The 22100-nt window shown below is 40.6% G+C and overlaps 1 protein-coding gene across 1 annotated transcript in view; it reads left to right on the top strand.

The window, feature by feature from the left end:
- Positions 1-22100, top strand: part of SLC7A14 (solute carrier family 7 member 14) — a 57197-nt gene that overhangs the window by 33533 nt on the left and 1564 nt on the right. The window contains exons 3-7 of the mRNA XM_089508858.1: positions 10605-10841; positions 12144-12361; positions 15003-15149; positions 18076-18284; positions 20418-21295. Coding sequence (XP_089364984.1) covers positions 10605-10841; positions 12144-12361; positions 15003-15149; positions 18076-18284; positions 20418-21295 — 1689 coding nt within the window. The remainder of the gene's footprint in view (positions 1-10604; positions 10842-12143; positions 12362-15002; positions 15150-18075; positions 18285-20417; positions 21296-22100) is intronic.

The raw sequence follows: 22100 nt of genomic DNA on the forward strand, positions 1-22100 counted from the left end.
AGGCACAAAGAAGCATCAATTTCAGACAGCAGATACTGAGGGGTAGGCGGTATAACAGTGACAAGGTCCCATTGTACTTGATGATATCCACTCTGCCCACCAACATCTTGCTCCCATTCCCTCTCTCTCACACACCAGATCTGCTGTCTGAGATGTCTGCTTCACTCTTCCTGATGGTAGAGCCAGCCCAGGTCCCATGAAAAATAGTATAATAATAAGTAAATAAAAATTTTATTTCTATCCCGCTTTTTGCCAGGCAATCAAAGCGGCATACAACAGGTTAAAATACATCCATATATACATAATACCCCCCTTAAAACAAGATTAAACAATGTAAGATTAAAAACTACACATTAAAACTGACTAAGCTAAATAAAAATCATCATGGGCAGAGTTTACTGAATGGGAAGTCTTATTTGTGGCTGAGCATTTATTCCGGGAAGGCTTGCCGGAAGAGATCCGTCTTAATGGCCTTTTTAAAGCTCTCTAGATTGGTGATTTGACGGATCTTGTCCGGCAGGCCTTTCCATAAGTTGGGAGCGGCTGCAGAGAATGTCCTCTGGGAGGTCGCCGTCAACCTGGTCTTTAAGGGCTGTAATAAATTCCTCCCAGAGGACCTGAGTGTATGGGGCGGATTGTATGGAAGCAGGCGATACCTTAGATAGGTTGGGCCCAAGCCATGTAGGGCTTTAAAGGTGATAACCAACACCTTGTACTGTGCCCGGAAACTGATAGGCAGCCAGTGGAGTGACTTCAATATTGGTGTTATATGGTCACTCCTTGCTGTTCCTGTGACCAACCTGGCTAATAACAGTATAATATTTATACTAATATTTATAGTGTAAGTATAATAGTTTCCAGTGTGGTATTATATGAGACAAGGTTTGACATTCTTGTTCCACCATATTATCTGCAAAATGACACTGGCAAGTTGTGATCTGTGACTGAGATCCTGTATTTTGGGTATATTGTAAGAGCCAATGCGGCATAGTGGCTTGGGTGTTGGACTAGGGAGACCAGAGTTCAAATCATGCTCAATCATGGAATTCCATTGGGTGACCTTGAATAAGTCCCCCCCCCTCTCTCTCACTCTCTCTCATCTTCAGACTAAAGCAATGACCAACGCTTTCTGAACAAATCTTGCTGAGAAAACCATATGATAGATTCTCCTTGGCCTCATTCACATTACAATTTAACCCAGTGTGGAAACCAGGTTAAAAGGGGGGGGGGGGTCGTTCATACCTGTGCCGATTACACCCAGTGTGATTTGGGGGTGGCGCAAAGCCCATTTAAACCAGTTCTTTTGAGTGCAGGGGTCCCAGCGTGTCTTTTTAAAAGAACCGTGGGGTTTTTTTTTAAGAGCAGCAAATGGGAATGTGATATCGATCCCATTCAGAGCACTCAGGAGGGAGGGCTTATGTATTGAGGGGCAAGACATACCCATCCCACAGATCTTGGCTTCCCTGCAAAGTGCCCTTGTGGGATGAAAAAGCCAGCTCCACAAATGTGGTTGGTATGTCCTCCTCAGGGTAACATTAGAAGGTGTTCAGATTCAAATTTGCCACAACTTGGAGAGCAGTCCCTTTAAAGGGCTTTTTTCTCTTCTGATGGTGAATTTGTCCCCTTTACTTCATCTGCCCCACTGATGGCTGATTCCCAGAGCAATCGAAAATTGGGGGGGGGGGGGTCTCTTGGGAACATGATGAGACAGCGGATTTAAAAAAAACACTGTTGCTTTTGCGTGGTTGCCACTGGGGGGGGGGGTTTGAGGGTTTTATCACTGCTCTGTGTGTTGTTTGCCTTTGTTTCCAATTTATAGCAACCATAGAGCCACCCTATCACAGGATTTCTTCATAAGAGCTGCAAGGTTTCTTCATAGGGGCTTGCCAAGTCCATCTTCCAAGGCTGACAGAAGAGGGAATCCCTCCAAGGTGAAGCTATCATGGAGGTTTTGTGGCAAGGGTTCTTCAGAGGGGCTTACCATTGCCATCTTCCAAGGTGGTGATGGTCATGGCATCAATTTACACACCAGTAGTCATTATTGCAGTTTGCACACTTAACAATTCCTCTATAATATACAACATGAGAATGCAGTTTAATGTTGATCTGGACTGGAAAAACACCCAAACAGTGTGATGTAGATGCGCATCATTTGATTGACATTTAAAAAAAAACAAGAACAATCGAAATGGCAGCTCCATTTTAAACTTATCTAAATGATAATGTGAACGTCAACAAGGTTAAATTACCACACAGAGATTCAATTTGGGTAAACATAGTGGGAACTTTGATTCAGTATTGCATCACTGAGTCTCCCAGATCTACTTGGTACAAAAACGTGAGTGTGAATGGGCCGCTTAGGTTCAATGTCAGTCAGAAAAAACTCAAAGGCATTCAGCAACAAAGAATAAAAGTCCTGCAGGCAGAATTAGTCTGCATCTCTCCTCTCAGCCTCTCTTACTAGTCTCAGTTTCATGGTTACAGCCCCCATCCTCCATGCCATTCAGTAGCTGGTAGAAAGAAGGAAAGGTGTGAGTTTGAAAATAATCCAGTTTGAGACTGCTTTGGTTCAAAGCTAGGGAATTCTGGGAACTGTAGTTTTGTGAGGCATTTAGCTTTCTCGGTCACAGAGCTCTGGTGCCACCATAAACTACAATTCCCAGGATTTCTTAGCAGTGAGCCAGGGGCAGTTAAAGTAGTGTCAAACTGGATTATTTCTGCCGTGTGTTTTGGACCTATAGCCAGAAACAAATTAATGATAATTTGGAAGTCTCAGCAGATAATGTCATCTGGCTAAGGGGACATGGCCAGAAGGTTCTCTGTTGCCCACCAGGCACTGAATGGCCATGGAACAGTGCTATCACAACAAAATTGTGAGTCCTGAAGAGTGGCTTTGGTCAATGCAGAGGGGACAGAATACTAAACTCTTCAGCAACAACAAAAGAAATATATAGACACGTTGAACTTGTTTACATCGCTAAGAAAATGTTGACCTCTGTGTATATACCGTAACTTATTTTGCAGGTTTCTGGAAAGATTTTGAAATAATACAATGATAAAACATTGCAGTTTCCCCGAAACTGAGCAAAAAAGAACTTTAAATGAACAATAAATTCTGGATCACTTCTGATGTGAGAAAGGTCCCACATGCTTTAAAGAATCAAATAATAGTATATATATTTTTAAAAGTTATAAAAAGGACCCTGTAGGCAGTCCTCTCAAAGTCCCAACTATTCAGCTGTGTTTGTTCCTGAATCATATAATCAAAAACAGTGTCATACCAATAGAGATATTGTTATGCTACTTGAGAGTTGAGGCAGTGAGAGAAAAAGAAGTAAATTGCCATATAGCCATTCCCAACCAGCTGTTTCACTGGGCCATTTGATTTTGATTTTCTAAAACTACAATTATGCCAAATTGGGCAGATCTAATCCTAATTCAAAGAAATGTTGTGGTGTCACGTTAGGTCTTCTTGCAGGAAGCTCAGGTCATTAAAAAAATATATCTACAGCAGATCTTCTCTGCCTCTGTGAATATTTAATAGGCCAGTAAGTACTGTATTCTTGTCACATACACAAATTGACTTAGATGCAAAATAATTGGATTTCTGGCAGATATGTCTAGCCTCAAGGTATCAGGAATGCATTAGATCTGTGTTGTTTTATAGAAGAAAAATGGGTTGGGGGGAAAACACACTTAGCTTCATCCAAGAGAAACCAATTTCCCCCCTTTTACTAAGTAAAAGACATTAGAATAGTTTGTTGTTGTGTACCTTCAAGTAGTTTCCAATTTCTAGTGACCCTGAGGTGAACCTATTATAGGGTTTTGTGGGGTTCAGATTTGTGTGAATCACACAAGGTCACCCAGTGGGTTTCCATGGCCAAACAAGGAATTAAACCCTGATCTCCAGAGTCATAGCCCAATGTTCAAACCATGATACCACAACTAATAGCTTGGGTAAGTTTCACAAGATCATAGAATCATAGAACTGCAGAGTTGGAAGAAACCACAAGGGCCATCCAGTCCAACCCCATTCTGCCATGCAGGAACTCTCAGTCAAAGCATCCCTGACAGATGGCCATCCAGCCTCTCTTTAAAGCCATCCAGCCTATGAATAGAGAGGCCTAGCATGTCACAAAACTGCAGACTCTGAGATTCCATAGGATGTAGTTGACTTCAGGTCTATCCCTTTGCTACAGCACTAACCCAGTCAGTGTTGCTTTAGCATCTATGCTACTGTTCCTGTCAATTTCTGCTGATCCCATGCGGCAACTTTTAAACTGGGTGACTAGGGGGTTCGATGCTATTTTCTTTTTCTTTTAAGTAAAATAAAAACCCATTTCACTGAAATAACACACCATTATTTACAAGAGAATAATAGTTCCTAGGAGCATCTAGGAGTGCAGTTCTTCATTTTTGCACCCACATATACAGAAATGCACATATTTTTGGGGAATCCTGGGGGCCACAAAAGTGGACAGGATGCACATTTCTTCCCCAGTTGCATGTTACCTAGTCTTTCTCAATTGCTTTGTCTAAGTGAAATAAATGCATATTCTTTCCATTTTCCCCTTCCTCCATATGCCTTCTCTTCCTTTGTTATACCATCGTTGAGTTATAGATTGTTGGTCCCTTGGGGCAGAGATAAGTCCAAATAAACTTTTAAAGGAGATATGCATATTAGTAGCCTGGTAATGATGATAACTGGTATTTGCCACTTACTATAAATGAACAGAAGCAAGAGCGGAGATCCAACCAACCTTGTGAAATAAGTCAGTGCACCAGAGCTTTTCCACTCTCTTTGTTCTTCCTGTTACTACCTATGAAGAACAGTTCCTCCTCCTCCTTTTCCCACCACTACCTGAACACTTTTGAACACATCTGAAGGAAATGACATAAGAAAGGAACATTATCACCCTCTTCTCACTGCACGTAACAGAAATATTTGGTATGCACTTGGGGTGGCTGGTGTCTCTCATGCCAGTCCATTCCAGATTTAAGTTTTAAAATCTAGGTTTTAAAAAAGCTATCCTAGAATCCAAAGAGTGCAGAAACCTGCAGAAGATTCACTTTCCCACTGACATGGCAGAAAGCAGCCAGCACTGGCATGTGCACATAGACCTTTTTGGATCCCAAGCATAGTTTATAAACAAGGCATGGGAAGTGAAGCAAGTACTTCATCTGAAAATTGTCATGGGAGTTCTAGCTAGCTTGTCATATATTATTTATACTTCTCTGGGTAGGTTATTATTATGCATGTCAAGGAGAGCCTTTATACCTCACCTGCCTGCACAGTTAGCAGCCAACATCACTACAATTTTTCAAGTCAGAGTCTGGAACAGAATACCTGTCTTCACGCAGGCATCTGTTTCATAAATCTTTCAGGCATGCACTTATCCCCTGGTCTCTTGCGTTTGCAGCTTGCATGCATTTTTAATCAACTTTGAATAATGACTTTATGTGCAAGTCAACAATTGGAGGGTTGGTTGTGGGTTGGGATGGTGGGGTTTTTTTATTATTATTATTCCATTTCTCTGAACTGTGTGATAGAAATTAAAGTCTCAACTGTCCCTTTGAAAGTTTTTATTATCTGAGCACATTAAAAAGTGCATGAAATATGCAAGACCTCCAATAAAAAGAGAATTTAATATCACCAGCAGGTGTGTGCATGTGCAGTTTTGCACATTCAGTGGCCTTATCACAAAAACAGGGTAAGATAAAATGACTGCAGTGGAATCAGTCACCTACTTGAAATGTCAAGTTTGTGTGTGTGTGTGTGGGTGGGTGTGGGTGGGTGTGCACTTTCCTGATAAGCTGCTTTTCTAGGTGCACAGATATGTCCCCCCTCCCCCCAGGACAATTCCAGAAAAACTAGTTTCTAGAAGCTAAGGGGGTTGGCAAAGATCATTCTTAGGGGAGGAAGCATTCTGTTGTGCATTTTATTTACAAATATGTTGCACTTCAAAGCTGCAGGAGAATGAATAGGGTGTCTGGAAATGTGTTAGGATAGTGCTCACTTCCCCTCACTAATTCCTGTATTTTTAATATAGGGCCCAAATAAGACAGGCCAAAATAAGGTGTTTCGGGTCACTTTGCAGGCCACTGTATCTGTACCAATGAAGGCTTTTGAAAACCTTGATCCCAGTGTCATGGAGGCTTTTTCAGGAAAGAGGACCTCAGATCCGCAGTCACTCCTGTTCTAACAATGGAAAGCGTTATGTTTTTTTACACCAGATCCAGAGTCACTCCTCTCTAGCAATGCGAATTAAGGTTAAAACGTCATGTTTTTCCACACCTGGTTGCCTTTCTGTTGTCCTTCCGAAGTGAGGGGCAAGCGAAGTCAGTTCAATTCCAAGCAAGTCACGTGATGCGGACTCAAGCAAAGGGGAGTGAGTGCACATTGTATTACCACACCAGAGCATACTTTGAGGGGTCAACGATTTGAATCGGCACCCTTGGGCATGCTCAGTGGGGTTCTGGCCTCCTTCCCTGCCCCCTCCTTAGCTGTCATCCTTCATCAAGATGAAGGAGGAGGCAGGGGATGATGGGATCAGTGGCAGGTTGAAGGAGAGGAGCAGATTGGGGTCTAGGAGAAGGCAGGGGATGATGGGATAGGTCACTCGGGGTCCCTGGGGCCAGGATTGGGATGTAGGAGCAGTCAGGGGATGATGGGATAGGTCGCTGGGGATCCCTGGGGCCAGGATCAGGATGCAGGAGCAGTCAGGGGATGATGGGATTGGTGGCAGGGTGGAGTGGAGCAGATCGGGGTCTAGGAGAAGGCAAGGATGATGGAATTGGTGGGAGGCTGAAGGAGGGGAGTAGATCGGGGTCTAAGAGGGCGCAGGGGACGCAGGGGATGATGGGATCGGCTGGTTGGCAGAGAGGAGATGGCATGAAGGAAGAGGAGGGGGATGACGGAGCAGGACGCAGGGGCCAAGGGGGGTGGCATCGGAGTGCTTTTCCACACCAGACCAAATCGCAGTGCAATCCAAGGCAGCCTGGAAGCAAATTCTCTGGAGTCACTTTTTTCCCGTTTTTACCAAAATGAGCTGTGACTTCAGAAACACTGCTGAAGCAATTCGCAAGGGGCTCCCATAGAAATCTGATAAAACAATCAGTTTATGACATGAAACCGCATCATTGGAAGTGCAATCACTTCGGAAGTGAGCTGGAACTGAGCCACACCACCACCAAAAAGCTCCGTGTGATATACTCCAGAGACTGTGAAATAGAGGGGGCAGAATAAATTTCAGGATAGCCAGAGATTTTCATGACAATGGGGCAATGAATCCAGACTGGGTTTTATTTCAGTTTATAAAGGAGCAATCCAAGGTGTTCAACCAGTTTGGACAAAATGGTTCATGACCTTGGACAGCTACTTTAAAGTCTGGAATAAGAGATAGAGCAGATTGAACAGCTACCCCAGAAGGTATGCATAAATTGAGAAAGTGTAACAGGGTGTGTGGTATATGAAGATATATGTATGAATGGATAGGTTGTGTGTATGTTTATGTTGATAGACATGATAGAGATTTGAGTGTTGGACTTTTACTCCAGGAGACCAGGGTTTGAATCTCCTCTTAGCCACAGAAACCCACTGAGTGACCTGTGGCAAATCCCACTCTCTGAGCCTCAGAGGAACTTCCTCTGACTAAATCTTGCCAAGAAAGCCCCATGATATGCTAGAATTTGGAGTCAACGTGAAGGCACATAAAAGCAAACAACAAATGTTTGTGTTAAGACAGAGTGTGTATGCACATGTGCAAATGTGAATCAAAATTACTGTTTAGTCTCTCCTTACTTTAATACCACCCCAGCTCTGACATAAAGCCACTGAAAGGGATTGCAGTCCTCATGCCAATCCCCCCCCCCCCCCGGCCTCTCATACTGAGATGTAGTTTGAAGCCAGGTTTATATATCAGTGGATCTTCTGTAGTCTCATGGGAGCCCTGAATAATTTAAATAGTTTACTACACCATGGTAGAAATTATCTCATGGTATGATGTGTGTGTCCTGGCATGCACTTTGAGAATATACTGTGCAAGAAATGCAATCAATAGAAATCAATCAGAAAAATAATCTAATCTGTGTCCCTGGAACAGCACTGAATTGGTGAGCCCTTGTGTTTGTCATACCTGTTTTTAAAACTCCAGAAGGAAACAGCATTGGTGAGCATGCACTCTATTTTCAGAGTATTTTTGACAGTCAGGGATGGTGTTGCCTCCATTGACATTAATAACAATCTGCCTGTCAGAACAGGAGAGAAGAAACAGCTTTGAATAAGTAACAAGTCTACCACTATCGACCCAGAGAAGGATTGTTCGGAAAGGGCCAGTTACAGTGATGCCTTTAAAGTTAATATTTTATTATTACAGTACATAGAGTCTTTAAAGTTTCAGATTCAAAACCAAGTGTTGTTAAGCATCCCAAGCAGAACTAAATATAATTTGGGATGATTTAAGATTGGGATGTAATTCTTCACTATTTTTTTTCTTGAGGAAAAAAATAAGAAATTGTAGCAATTTTCTTCTCGGTGCGAGAAAGTTCCAATTGCAAACTAACATAATTCTGTGTAAAATTTGCATTTTCTGTGCAGAAACAGCATTTCCTGAGGAGGTATTACTTTCCACAAAGAAAATACAGAGTAAAACTGAGCACATTTAGAAATGTAAATAATAGCTTATTGGTATAACCCAGAGAAGGAGTCAGCTGGAGCAGGGAGCAATTCAAGAATTTATGAGTTTATCACATGAAAGAGATTGAGAGTTTATCCCGCGAATATCCCAGAAAATCACGTAATTACATGAAACGATTTCACACAACGTCACATAAAACCTGCCATTAAAGTGGTCACAAGGGAGCATTAACATGCATCTTTTTACTTTTGGGGATTTCAGTGACAATTCATTTCCGATGTCACTTTATTTGTGCAATTGTTTGTGATTATCATTTGTGCAATCACTTGCCATTTTTGCCTTATTTGTGGGATTCTTTAAATGTGCTTTCATCTCTCTTTAATGCCGAAATTAGCCCCAGTGTGATAAACTCCTTAGGAATGCTACTCTTTTGGACCACAGCTCCCAAAAAATACCAGCCAACATGACTATGGGATTATGAGAGGTGTATTTTTTCAAAGCTCTTGCTAAACCCCAGTGACTGCCCAAGAATGTTGCTTGCTAACACTGAATTCAAGTATCTTGACAATCTGAAGAAAGCGATCATGTTCATAACAAATAAATATCCTTCTCCAGGTCCCAGAGTATTGATTGAAAGCACATAATGCTGTGACTTTTTAAAAGTTAAACAAATCTGGATCTAGTCACTGCCTGAATGCCTGATCTCCATGATTGCTACTTTGAATTATGTTGTAGAAAGAAGTTGGAACATCAGTGCAATAACTCCCAAATTGTAAGAAAAACAGGATAAAAATAAAATAAAATAAACTTACAGGGATGGCGTCAGGGGTTGGCATTGCTGGGAATCTGCCAAGACCCACATATCAGCAAGAGCTCCCAATGGAGTCCAGCTTTCTTGTTGCTCCTCTTGCCTCCTGCTCACCCACTTTCTTTGGCCCAGAGGGATTGCACTGCAACTGTCTTGAGCGAACAGGAGAATGTAAGGGCTGCTACTATCTGCATGCTTTGGTGTCCCTTTTCTCTGGGCAAGGGTCAAGAGATTGGCAGAAGGAGAACAAGAGGAGAGTACTAGGAAGAAGGTCTCTCTTCTCCCCCTCTCCTACAGTTTTTATGGTTTGGGTGAACAAAGCTACTAGTTTTATTATACATTGGGCCCTTGATATCTGCTGGGGTTTGGTTCCAAGACTGTATATGCCCAAGCCTCATTAAATAAAATGGTGTAGTAAAATGGTGTCACTTATATAAAATGGCAAAATCAATGCTTGCTTTTTGAAATGTATATTTTTTTTAATATTTTCAAGCCATAGGATAAAGAATCCATTGATTTTTTCCTTTAACGTGTGTTATCAAACTTTTGTTAAACAGTTCACAATTTGAATCGTGTCAGTACACAGGATCCCATCAGTGTTACACAGACAAGATAGACAGATCTCTGTTCCTTCAGATTTTTCAATCAAAAACAGAATGTGAAAAGAACAGAAAGAGGGAGGAAAGAATGTGAGCAAATGCTATTGTTATTTCAGGTTGACTCCAATTTAGAGTTTACTTGGCAACATTTCTTCACAGGAGGGTTGCCATTGCCTTCCTCTAAGACTGACAGAGTGTGACTTGCCCAGGGTCATCAGATGGGTTTCCCTGACCAAGTGTGAGTTTGAAACTTGATCTTCCAGAGCCCTGGCCTAACACTCACACCACTACACCACACTGGCTCAGTGTGTAAATAGTGTTGATGAAAAGAGTTACATTGCAATGAAAATTCCAAGGCACATTTCAGTGAAAGGATGTTGATGTTTTGCTAGATTTAAGGACTGTGTCCTTTTTATGCTTATAACAACATAGTGTTTTGCTCTGGATTATTTTTATTTGTGTTTGTTTATTTGTTTATTTATGTTGTGTATTACAAGCCATTTTCTTTCTTCCCACATTGCTATAGGGTTTCACACCTTTCCTGTGTTTTTCTTTGCCCAGGGGTCTGCTATGCTGAGTTTGGTGTGCGGGTTCCAAAGACCACTGGCTCTGCCTACACTTATAGCTATGTCACAGTAGGAGAGTTTGTGGCATTTTTCATTGGATGGAACCTAATCCTGGAATATCTTATTGGCACAGCAGCAGGTGCCAGTGCTCTGAGCAGCATGTTTGACTCCTTGGCCAATCACACCATCAGTCACTGGATGATTGACAGCGTTGGGACTTTAAATGGGCTAGGTAAGAATTAGCTTCAATATGTGCTATGCAATGACTCCAGGCCTGATTATGGCAATTGAAATGTTTTAAAAACAACTTTTCTACACTGCTATTTGTCTCTGAAAGGCAACTAAATTATGGTTGAAAACTAAAGAGAGTTAAGATGGCTCTAATTTCAAGTGCTATGTGCCCTGTTTCAGCATTACTAGTCACTGTGCAGAGTAGTTCAACTTGTGTTGATCCTCAATGCACTTGTGTCTCCTATAGTGACCAGTGCTGAATGAGAACAGGTTGAATAATCCATTTATGGCTTTCTTCAGTGAATACAGATGTATCCTGCAGAGGGAAATACTTGCACATCTCACTTCAAAGTATGTCCACCTATCATTCTTGGACAGCTGCTGCCAGATCCAACACCATGGCAGAAACCACCACAGACCTCAACCTAAAAACAATCTACCTTGGTGCACCAAGCAATGTTGAGAACTTGGTCTAATCACCTTTTAGATTTCTAAAATTCTCTAGAGTAGCCTCCTCACAACTAGTGCCTCAGAACTAGATATGTTGGCCCATAGCTTCCACTCATAGCCATGCTGGCTGAGGATTATGGGATCTATAGTATGACAGTTTGGAGGGCTCATAGTGTCAAAGCATCACAGAGTTAGAAGAGACTGTGAGGGCTATCTAGGCCCTCTACTATACAGAAACTACACAGCTAAAGTACTTTCGAAAGCTAGTCAATTATCCTCAATTTAAAGGACTTCAAAGAAGGAAAGTCCACCACCTTCTGAGCTAGTCCTATTCTTACAGTCTGGAAGTTCTTCCTAATGCTTATATGCAATCACTTTTCTTGTAATTGGAATCCAGAAAGTCAAGAAAATTACCATAGAATGGCACTGTATCAAAGCACCAGGAGTTAAGGTGCTGAGGTGAAAGAGATGATGAAACTTCCAGATTTTTTGGTTAAAAAAAAACCCCACAAATTTGCTTTCTGGCTGGGGGTTCCTTGGAATTGTAGTTCAAAAATGTAACTTTTCAAAGGTTTGAGCTGAACTTATCATACAAGTAGATCCATTGAAACCGACATTACATGTTAGTCACGACTAACTTAAGTCCCATTGATTGACGTGGGTCTACACAGAATACATCAAAGTCTGGCTCCAAGCCAGAATCATGTAAATCTACCATTAAATATGAAGAAAAGGATGGCGATTCCTCACTAAATCCTTGGAATTTCATAAATTGTCAGTTTCCAACAAAGCCATTCTTTGGCTTCTTTCTAGATGTCCCAAGTTCTGCATAATGCTTTACTTTTTTTTGCAGGTAAAGGTGAAGAATCATATCCAGATCTCCTAGCTCTGGTCATTGCTGTTGTTGTAACGATCATTGTTGCTCTGGGTGTGAAAAATTCTGTCGGATTCAACAACGTCCTCAACGTGATTAACCTGGCTGTTTGGGTCTTCATCATGATTGCTGGACTTGTATATGTCAATGGAGAAAACTGGGCTGAAGGGCAGTTCTTGCCATTTGGATGGTCAGGGGTGAGTGTCTCACAGCAAAGATGGGCTTCAGGTAAACTGGGATCAATTTGAACATTTCTGCACAGTTCACATAGGTTACAGGAAGAATTTCTAGTCCAGTTGACTCACAGCAACTGTTATGAAGCTTGAGGCAGACGCACAGAACAGTTTGTGACAAAGGCTTGGAATCCCGTTGCTTACTCTCAACTCCAATGAATCCCCACAAATCAGTTGTTGAAGAATGAAAACATATATATAAATTCAAATGATTAAATGACTCTACTCTAGTTGGGACTAATAATAGATTTTAGGCCAAATAATGTTTGGCCTCAAGCAAGATTTACCAGTTGATCCCATTCTGTGAAAGGATTTGTGGCCTTGGCTTTGCTACTGATCAGAGATTTCTTGATTGCTACTCCCCAAATCCGCCAACCAGCATGGCAGCTGGGAGTTCTGAGAGCTGTAATCCAAACATGTAACCTTTTCAAGGTATGTTACTCATCACAAAAGCCTTGGTAAAGCATCTGCTCTGAGGCACCTATTATTTTTTTCATTCTGTTCCTTTTGGATACAGCTGCATACACATGGCACTGTAACAGGTCCTAGTTGAGAGGCTGCTAGGTTCTAGCAGAAAACAGAAGTACATCCCATAACAAGTCTGAAGCCTGCCCCTCCTACCTTAGAGATATACCCTGTTGACATTATCAGCCTAAAAGCCTGACAATCAAAAGCAGTTAGACATTTTTGAACTATATGCGAGATCTTAATTCAGTTCAAGGCTGAAGATGTGGAAATTCACATACATTGCTATTGTGCATGCAGTTGCACATCCTCAGTTGATATACATCTGTCTGCCCGTGCCAAAATTGGCAGTAATATTCTGGTTGTGCAGTTCAGTTGCTCATTTGGTTACAGATTTGGCTGTGCATATGCATGCAGGGATTCATGCTGCCCAGCTCTTAAGATGGGCCTAGGCACAGAAGTCCCAAAATAAATTTTCTTGAAATTGACATCTCTATAAAACCCTTCAGGTGCAGTTAAAGCAGTAAGATCTTCTGACTGTTGAGTGATGGATGGTGAAAGTTTATCTTTCAAACCTTGGAGTATAAGTCTTTTATTAACAGTAAAAGCACAGAGGAACCAAACATGCTGACCAACTTTTTAAAATTCCACATCACAGAGATGGAAATGAATTGTTCATGTGCATCTACAAATAAGATTTTTGTAATACAAAATTAATTGCATAAATGAAGTGACATTGCATTACTTCCTGACATCATTTTCTCTGAAAAGGAAATGTCAGACGTGTCTCATGCTGATCCAGTATGTTAAAGATACACACACACACACACACAACTGTAATTTGGAGATTTCGGGGTGATCTTTGCATGTTGTATATTCCCTGACACAATTTGTTATTCTCCCCGCAAATACCTACCATTCTTTTCCAGCATTTGTAGATTTGTTTCAAAACAAGAACAGTAGCATTCTTTCTCATCTAAATGACCTTGACTCTTGTTTTCCTCTCTTTGGAGAAAAGCAGAACAATATACACTGTTCAAAATACATAAAATTTACACAAACTACAGTCGGTTATACATGGATTTTTTATACATGGATTCAAGCATACACGGTTTGAAAAAAGTATAAATTTCAAATATCAAACCTTGATTTTCCATTTTTTATAACGGACACCATTTTGCTATGTCATTATATTTAATGGGACTTGAGCATACACAGATTTTGTTATCCACAATATCTTGGATCTTGGAACCAAACCCCAGCATATAATAAGGGTCCACTGTAGTTAAAATCTACTACAGCATGACTTTACATAAGTCTGTTCAGAAATAAACATCATTATATTTACAGAAAGTGCACCCAAAACTGATGTTTTAGATAGTGTCATGGATTTCAGAGGAAAAGAAATTGATGGATGGATTGACTGATTGATTGATTGATTGACTGAGGAATATTGCAAAGCTGCCACATATCAGTAGTTGTCAGGGTATAATCAGTGAGGTCTTTTGAATAACAAACTGAACAATGTAATCAGATTAAATAGTATTTTAAAAAAAATAATTGAAACAGAAACTTGCAGTCTGAAAATTCAAAAAACAAGCCAAAATCTCATGGAGACATGCAATTTTTATCACTGAAATCACTAGGATTTGTTTACACTTCCTTTGAGTTGAATCCTGCTGATGTTTTTTTTTTTAGTGGGTTTTTTTTTTTTTACTTCTTAGTATGCATCTGGTCTTTGCAGCAAAAAAACTAAGCACCAGTATTATTTCTCTTATAAAATGAAGAGACTGAGCTGATATTTGGTTTGGCTGCTTGACAGTAAAAAGAAAGCAGAAGGCCCTGAAGTGTTTGCTTTCTTTCCTCGTACTGCCAAGTTGTTGATGTTTCTTGTATATGTATTAGCTGAAAAGTTCCACTGGGAATTTGAACGGATTTGGGTTAACTACCATATGGAGAAAGAAACCTGGTTTTCTCTGCGGATGAGTAAAGGATATAAATATCCACTTTGGCCTAGGGCCTTTTCACACTACACAGTTATAGCACAATGATTTCACTTCAGCTGACATGGCTACATCCTGTGAAATTCAAGAGGATGGCCCTTAACATGTAATCTAGCACTATGTTATCTGCTTTGCAGGTTCTACAAGGTGCAGCCACTTGTTTCTATGCCTTCATTGGATTTGACATCATTGCCACCACCGGAGAAGAAGCAAAAAGTCCCAACACTTCCATCCCTTATGCCATCACTGCCTCACTGGTCACGTGCCTGACAGCTTATGTGTCTGTAAGTAACATATTTCAAAGTTCTGCTCAGAACCATTCTCCCCTTAGAGATAATATGGTGGCTAAAAATGGAAGCAATGAGCCAAGAAGTATCTCCCCAAATGATTACTGTATATCCTCATGTACAAGCCTAGAAATTTTAGTCAAAAAAACCTCTCTGTCGACTGATCCATGGGTCAATGTACTTTAACTCTTATATATTAAAAAAGAAACCATTCTCCTTTCTGAGTAGAGTAACAAAAGGTAAGAGCCTTTAGGTGTCCCAGGAGCACCTAAAAGAATCACTGACCCTTTCTGCTCTCTGTGCTGCAGTGCCCCTTCTAACCTTTTTAAAATCCTAGGTGGGGAAAGGGCAATGGTGGCAGCTCTTTGGTGTTTCCTTTCAAAAGGAGCACTGAAAAGAATCAGGCTTTGAAGAAGACATTTGTGTATGTTTGTAAGTTTTGTAAGCTTTTCTGTGTTAAAATCAGGCAAAGTTATCAAGTTAAAATTAAAGGCTATAATCACTGCTAATGTAGTTGCCATTTGCTTTACCTTTTTGACATGTGCATATTTTATTAGCCCCACTTGCACCTGTTAATGTCCCCCACATATACTACAGCCACCTTTACTGCAGTTCTTTCCTCATTCATCCAGCCTTTAGGGTGAACACAAACAGTTATGCTTTGCCAGAATCTTGGCAGTTTTCCTTTGCTTTGCCCTTTACATCTTTTGTTACTTGCCCCTACGTTTTACCCTCAATTTACCAATGGGTCATATCAAAATCCATAATTTTGGTCTCAAAACCTGCTCTCGACATATACATGAAAGTGATATAGTTGAGTATATACCGTATATTTATCAATGTCTCTTCCCTCCAACTCGTGCAGTATGAAAATACTAATGCTGACATTCATTATGTTTGTTGTTAAGATTATGACATAATGCAAGGCACCAAAGCATCCTTCCCAATACGCACAGATAACATCTGCAAAAACATGATTATCCACAACTCAAAACAAGGTTATGCACACCAGCCAGTATGTGCAACAAGCAAGAAATGTCCAGGGTGTTTTTTTATGTTATGGGTATTGATTTTGGAGGGAAGGGGGAATATCATGACCAGCAATCCAACTCCCCATTATCAACATATCTGTTGGCCCAACATACCCAATTTTTTTATTTATTTAATTGCAGTTGCATACTTTCCAACTTTTCAAAGATGAAAACTGGGGAACATGTGGCCAAGCAACATCATCATATTGTAAACATGGCTAAAGAACACACAAACCAGGAAATGCTGCAGGGAAGGGCAAGATTCTGCCCTCTTCTGTCCTATTCCTCAGCTATTAATGGAGTGCAAACTACTTTTGCCCTTTGACCTTAAGTTTGCACCCATGGAAGTGAGCTGAGGACAAAGGGGAAAGGTGGTAGGAAGAGAGAAATACTGGTACATTTTTAAAGCAGCTGGAAAAGTGGAGTAACAGAAGATTAATCATGTCCCAAATTGAGACAGTTGAAGGATATGCATTTGGTAGAAATACTGACCCATCTGATTCTTGTAGCCCAGACTGATGTCATGCTTTGAGCCAGTTGTTTTTGATTGGTTTAATAAATAACTGGCTTTGGATATCAGGAAAGTGTGGCATATAGATGGTTATTCATTATTGCTTTAGTTTGATTGCCAGGGAGGAGGAAAAGATACTTGTGAGATATTTTGCCTCAGGAGTCAAAATAACTAGGTCAACCTTGAGGAGGGGTGGGGAGCAAGGAAGGGACCCCATTAATTGTCTCTCGTCAGGCAGTAGAATTTCTGACCAAGAGCAGAGTGAGCTTGCTGTTTATAATCTGTTATATTTGTGTCCATTCTTCTTTCATATTCTCTCTCCCTCCCTCCCTCCCTCCCTCCCTCCCTCACACACCCACCCCATTACTGAAATACAATACAAATACTACTCTCGTCCCCCATTCACATACTGCTCCCACTCATGCCATGTATATTGTGTGCCTAACAGTTAACTACTGTTGTGATAGTGCTGCATCCTTACTACTCTCTATGCTGCATTCTGCACTCCACCCCAACAGCCCCATCTATTCCTCAGCTTTGTGAGCCGACAGTTCTTTAAAAAGAAATATCATCTGTTGGAATATTCATAGACATTCTACATCTCGGCAGCTCAGCCAATGACTATAGGATTCATTTCAGACAAATGAAGCCACAGTACAAATAGTCTATAGCTACAGAGGCAATTTGTCCTTAGGGTTTTCCTTGGTTTCATTTTATCAGAGGACAAGGTAGAGACAAAGAAACCCTCCACTATTTTTATCTTCAAATATATATCTTCTAAGCAATTTTGTTTCATTAATCTCTCTTAATGCCAGGGGTAACCTACAACTCTTATGTGCCTTAGCCAGCCAAAGCAATGCTCAGGGATTATGGGGACTGCAGTATACAGAAAATAATTGGAGGTGCCCACTGACCATGCTTTATGCTCATGCTGAACTTCCTACACTGCAATTCTATATATGTCTACTTCGTATAGCAGGAGTGGGACTTGTGCAGCCCTCCATTGGTTGCTGGATTGCAACTCCCAGCATTCTTCATTATTGTCTATGCAGGCTAGGACTCTTGGAACTTGCCATTCAACATCTGGAAAGCCAGACAATTCATACCTCTGGTGTATACGACTGAGCCCTTGCAGCTTATCCAAAGTGGTCTTTGCTTATGCAAACGGATTGATGAGAAGCTACCTTATATTGGTCAGAATGATGGTTCATCTCATCCCATTCTGTCTACCTTGAGTGTCAGTGACTTTTCAAGAGATGCCTTTTCCAGTGCTGATATCTGGGAATTTAAACATCTCAAAAGCCAGTACGTTGATGTTTTGGCAAAGCACAAAACTCTGCCCTTTCTAACTCCTCCCCTCTCGTCTCCATCCTTGCATTAGGTGAGCATTATTTTAACTCTGATGGTGCCATACAATGAGATTGATACTGAATCCCCACTGATGGAAATGTTTGCAGCTCATGGATTCTATGCTGCTAAATTCATCGTTGCCATTGGTTCTGTAGCTGGTTTGACTGTGAGCTTGTTAGGCTCCCTCTTCCCCATGCCTCGTGTCATTTATGCAATGGCTGGTGATGGACTTCTCTTCAGGTAAGTTTCATCTAACCAGAGCCAGTAAGAAAAGAGGCACTGGAACATCTGGTTGTTGTTACTGTCATTATATTCATTATCACTGTCAGATTCAAAGGGCTTTGCACATCAGCTGTTGTATTTTATGGAGACAGCCCTCTAGATGAAAGGCTGCCAGTGGACAATGCTCTATTTGAAGGGCTGTCCAGTCCAACTAGGTCTCTGGAATTTTGGGGGTTCAATTCCCCGCTTGGCTATAGAAACCCACTTGGTGATCTTGGGCAAGTTACAACCTTCTCAGCCCCAGAATACAACATGATAGGTTCACCTTAGAGTTGCCATAGAGTTGCGGTAAGCCTTCAATGACTTGAAGGCTTACCGCAACAAAACCAGTCCAACTCTAGTTTTAAGATAAACAACCAATAGAAAGCCTATCAACCTTCATCACCTGGATAGCAGACTGAGCAGACACATGAGATGATGCCAGGGCTGGTGGTTGCAATGCTTCAGGTAAGAGAGCTACCCAGGGTCCTGAGCCCCATCAAGACCATAGATATTACTTTTAAAATTAAGACTAACATGCTGAGCACATTCACTGTCCCATTGACTTGAGAGCCACCAGCTACCAGTGACACGTTATCCAGTCCTGCCCTTTCCTACAGTGGTGAAATACAATTCTAAGATAATTGCAATTATTTCTAAATTGGCATCTATACATATAAATGAATACATTCAATTTTATGCAAATCTGTGGCCCATTTTGTCCTCCTTTGTAGTGATGCATTAGAGGAGCATGTGTAAACAACTTTCAATAAAAGGGCAAGTGATCATTAGTATAGTCATTTATGATATATGATATGGTTTGTGAAGCTGTGGGCAAGTGTCATAGCTACATGATATTCCTTCACTTCTCCCTTGCTTCCATTGCCTACCAGGTTTGGTGAGTTAATCCTGGTTTGCATTAAGGCAGAGCAATTCAGTACAACTGAATCATGGAACTTTGATTTCATCTCAGTTAATCATGAAAATAAACCAAGTTCTTGTTTATAATCCAGATTTAAAATCCATCACTATACCAGTTTCCAGATGTAACTGGGAACTCTGACTTAATGCAAGTCAGAATCCATGTATAACCCACAGGAGCTAGGAAATACTCAGACAAAATCATATGACACAGCATCACTCCATGGCTTCATAAACATTGTTTGTGATACTGGGAACTAAAATCCATTGTCTATTGCCACAAGAGTATATAAAAGCAGTGGATCAGAATACAATATCATCCTTCAGTATTTGAGTGCTTCATTTCAGTACTTTATTACTGAAATGTCCAGGTGCTGGAAATAGGTGTACACTCCAAATTATTCATCCACCCTTTTCTCTAGGATTGCTCTAAACAAAATTAGTTTTGCTGCCCTAAATTGCTTACTATAAGTGAATAAAGTAAGGCAAAAGAATACAATTGGAGAAAGTATAGGAAAGGACACATTTATGTCCTGTCAACATTATTCAGTAAGGCATTCTGAGATGGGAGTGCAATTATGACTATCACACACATCCCATGTGAGAGTTTTTAGGGGTTTCCTCTTGAATTACAATACACCATGCAATTTCTTGTACTGCCTATTGGTTTACATCAGGGAATTATTGCACATGTGTAGGTGCGTGGATAAATTTACCCAGTGTTGCCCAGCATGACTTTGAAAAGTTCCTTTAGGAGTTAGATAAAATGTAAGTTTGACTAGCTGTGACTGCAATTTTTAAAATACTTTTCATATCATGTTCCATGCAAAATGGATCAAAATCACTATTTTTTTAAAAAAAAAAGTTTGCTGATTGGTACTCAACTCGTACAAAAATATTTGGGATGACAGTCTGTCTGTAGATATTAGGTTTGGTTGAATTCAGTTCATAAACTTGCATTCTAGACCAAAAAATAAATACAGCTATTTGAGGCACCTAAGGTTGTTGATGGATGGGGTCCAGAAATTTACTGTAGTCTTCATTTTGGTCCCATTGGCTAACACATGAACTTTGCTGAGTCTGAGATCAAGCATGTGAATTAGAATAGCATGGCAGTCCAACAGATACTTTGAATGATAGTATAGAAGATATATGTACGGTCAATTTTAATTTTCATTCTTTCTCCTATAGATTCTTGTCCCATGTAAGTTCTTACACTGAGACCCCTGTAGTAGCTTGCATTGTCTCAGGATTTCTTGCAGCACTACTCTCCTTGCTGGTAAGCTTGAGGGACCTGATAGAGATGATGTCCATTGGCACACTGCTTGCGTACACTTTGGTCTCTGTCTGTGTCCTACTTCTCCGGTACCAGCCAGAGAGTGACATTGATGGTTTTGTCAAATTTCTATCTGAAGAGCATACAAAGAAGAAGGAAGGGATTTTAGCAGACTGTGAGAAAGAAGTTTGCTCTCCAGTGAGTGAAGGAGAGGAATTTGCAGGCCCACCGACCAACACATGTGGTGCAAAGAACCTTCCATCCTTGGGTGACAATGAGATGCTCATTGGAAAGTCAGATAAGACGACTTACAATGTCAACCACCCCAACTACGGTACAGTTGACATGACTTCAGGAATAGAAGCAGATGAATCTGAAAATATCTACCTTATCAAGCTAAAGAAACTAATAGGACCACGGTACTACACTATGAGGATTCACCTTGGGCTACCTGGGAAAATGGATCGTCCCACAGCAGCTACTGGCCAGACTGTTACCACCTGTGTGCTCTTGCTGTTTGTTCTCATGTTCATCTTCTGCTCTTTCATCATTTTTGGGGTGGACTATCTCTATGACCAAAGTTGGTGGGCAATTCTTCTAGTGGTACTGATGGTCCTGCTGATTGTTGTGCTGGTGTTTGTCATTCTCCAACAGCCAGAGAACCCAAAAAAGCTCCCTTACATGGCTCCTTGTCTGCCTTTTGTCCCTGCCTTTGCTATGCTGGTGAACATCTATCTCATGCTGAAACTCTCAAAGATCACATGGATCCGTTTTGCTGTCTGGTGTTTTGTGGGTAAGTCTTGAATGCAAATGTTTGAAAACAGTATGCAGAGGCAGCTGATAACTCTATTGCTTCAGAGAGTGGAATATGTGCTATATTTTACAGGAGCTACTTCTGAATTTACTGGAGCTTAGTTAGCAAATTGCTGTGACACCTTGGATAGCTTCCACAAAACTGATAGTAGTTTCTGACAAAATCCAGTAGAGATTGGCCTGCTATGGACAAAGCCATCAGCTGCCTCTCCCAGTATATTTGTAACAATTCACCAAAAACTATAGCTGAAGTACTTTTGATTGATGAATTTTGATGACATCACTTGACTTCATCATAATATAATATCAGTGGGTAACTGATGAATATCCTGGAAACATCTGAGACTAGAGTAACATAGGGTGGCCCTTTGGGTGGAAGACCTATGTGACACTACAGCAGAATACAATAAAAATATAAAGGAAAATCTGCTAGTTATTTTTAAAATGAAAAGAAATATCACTGATTTACATGTGATCTTCCTCTACTGCTTTGCTTCTTATTTTCCCATTCTTCTCTTCTTTCTAATCTTGGGAGGAAAGACATAGTTTAAAAAATATGGAACTTTCTTCCAAGACTTCCAAGACTTTGTGTTTATCATATTTTTATACACTATAGACTGTGTTTGTTACTTACTAATGTTCCAGTGAAAACCCTAGATATATGAAACTAAGGAACAGTGAAAGCACAGTGCAATTTGTAGTTTTCCTACATTTTTCAACTTTTTCTCCCATACTACTTTTCTGTACAGCTGAAAAGCCTAATAGATAAAACATATTTTAGAAAT

This window comes from Sceloporus occidentalis, unplaced genomic scaffold (assembly GCF_023333645.1).
Source record: "Sceloporus occidentalis isolate IW3139 unplaced genomic scaffold, rSceOcc1.0.p SCAF_2, whole genome shotgun sequence".
Classification (NCBI taxonomy): Eukaryota; Metazoa; Chordata; class Lepidosauria; order Squamata; family Phrynosomatidae; genus Sceloporus; species Sceloporus occidentalis.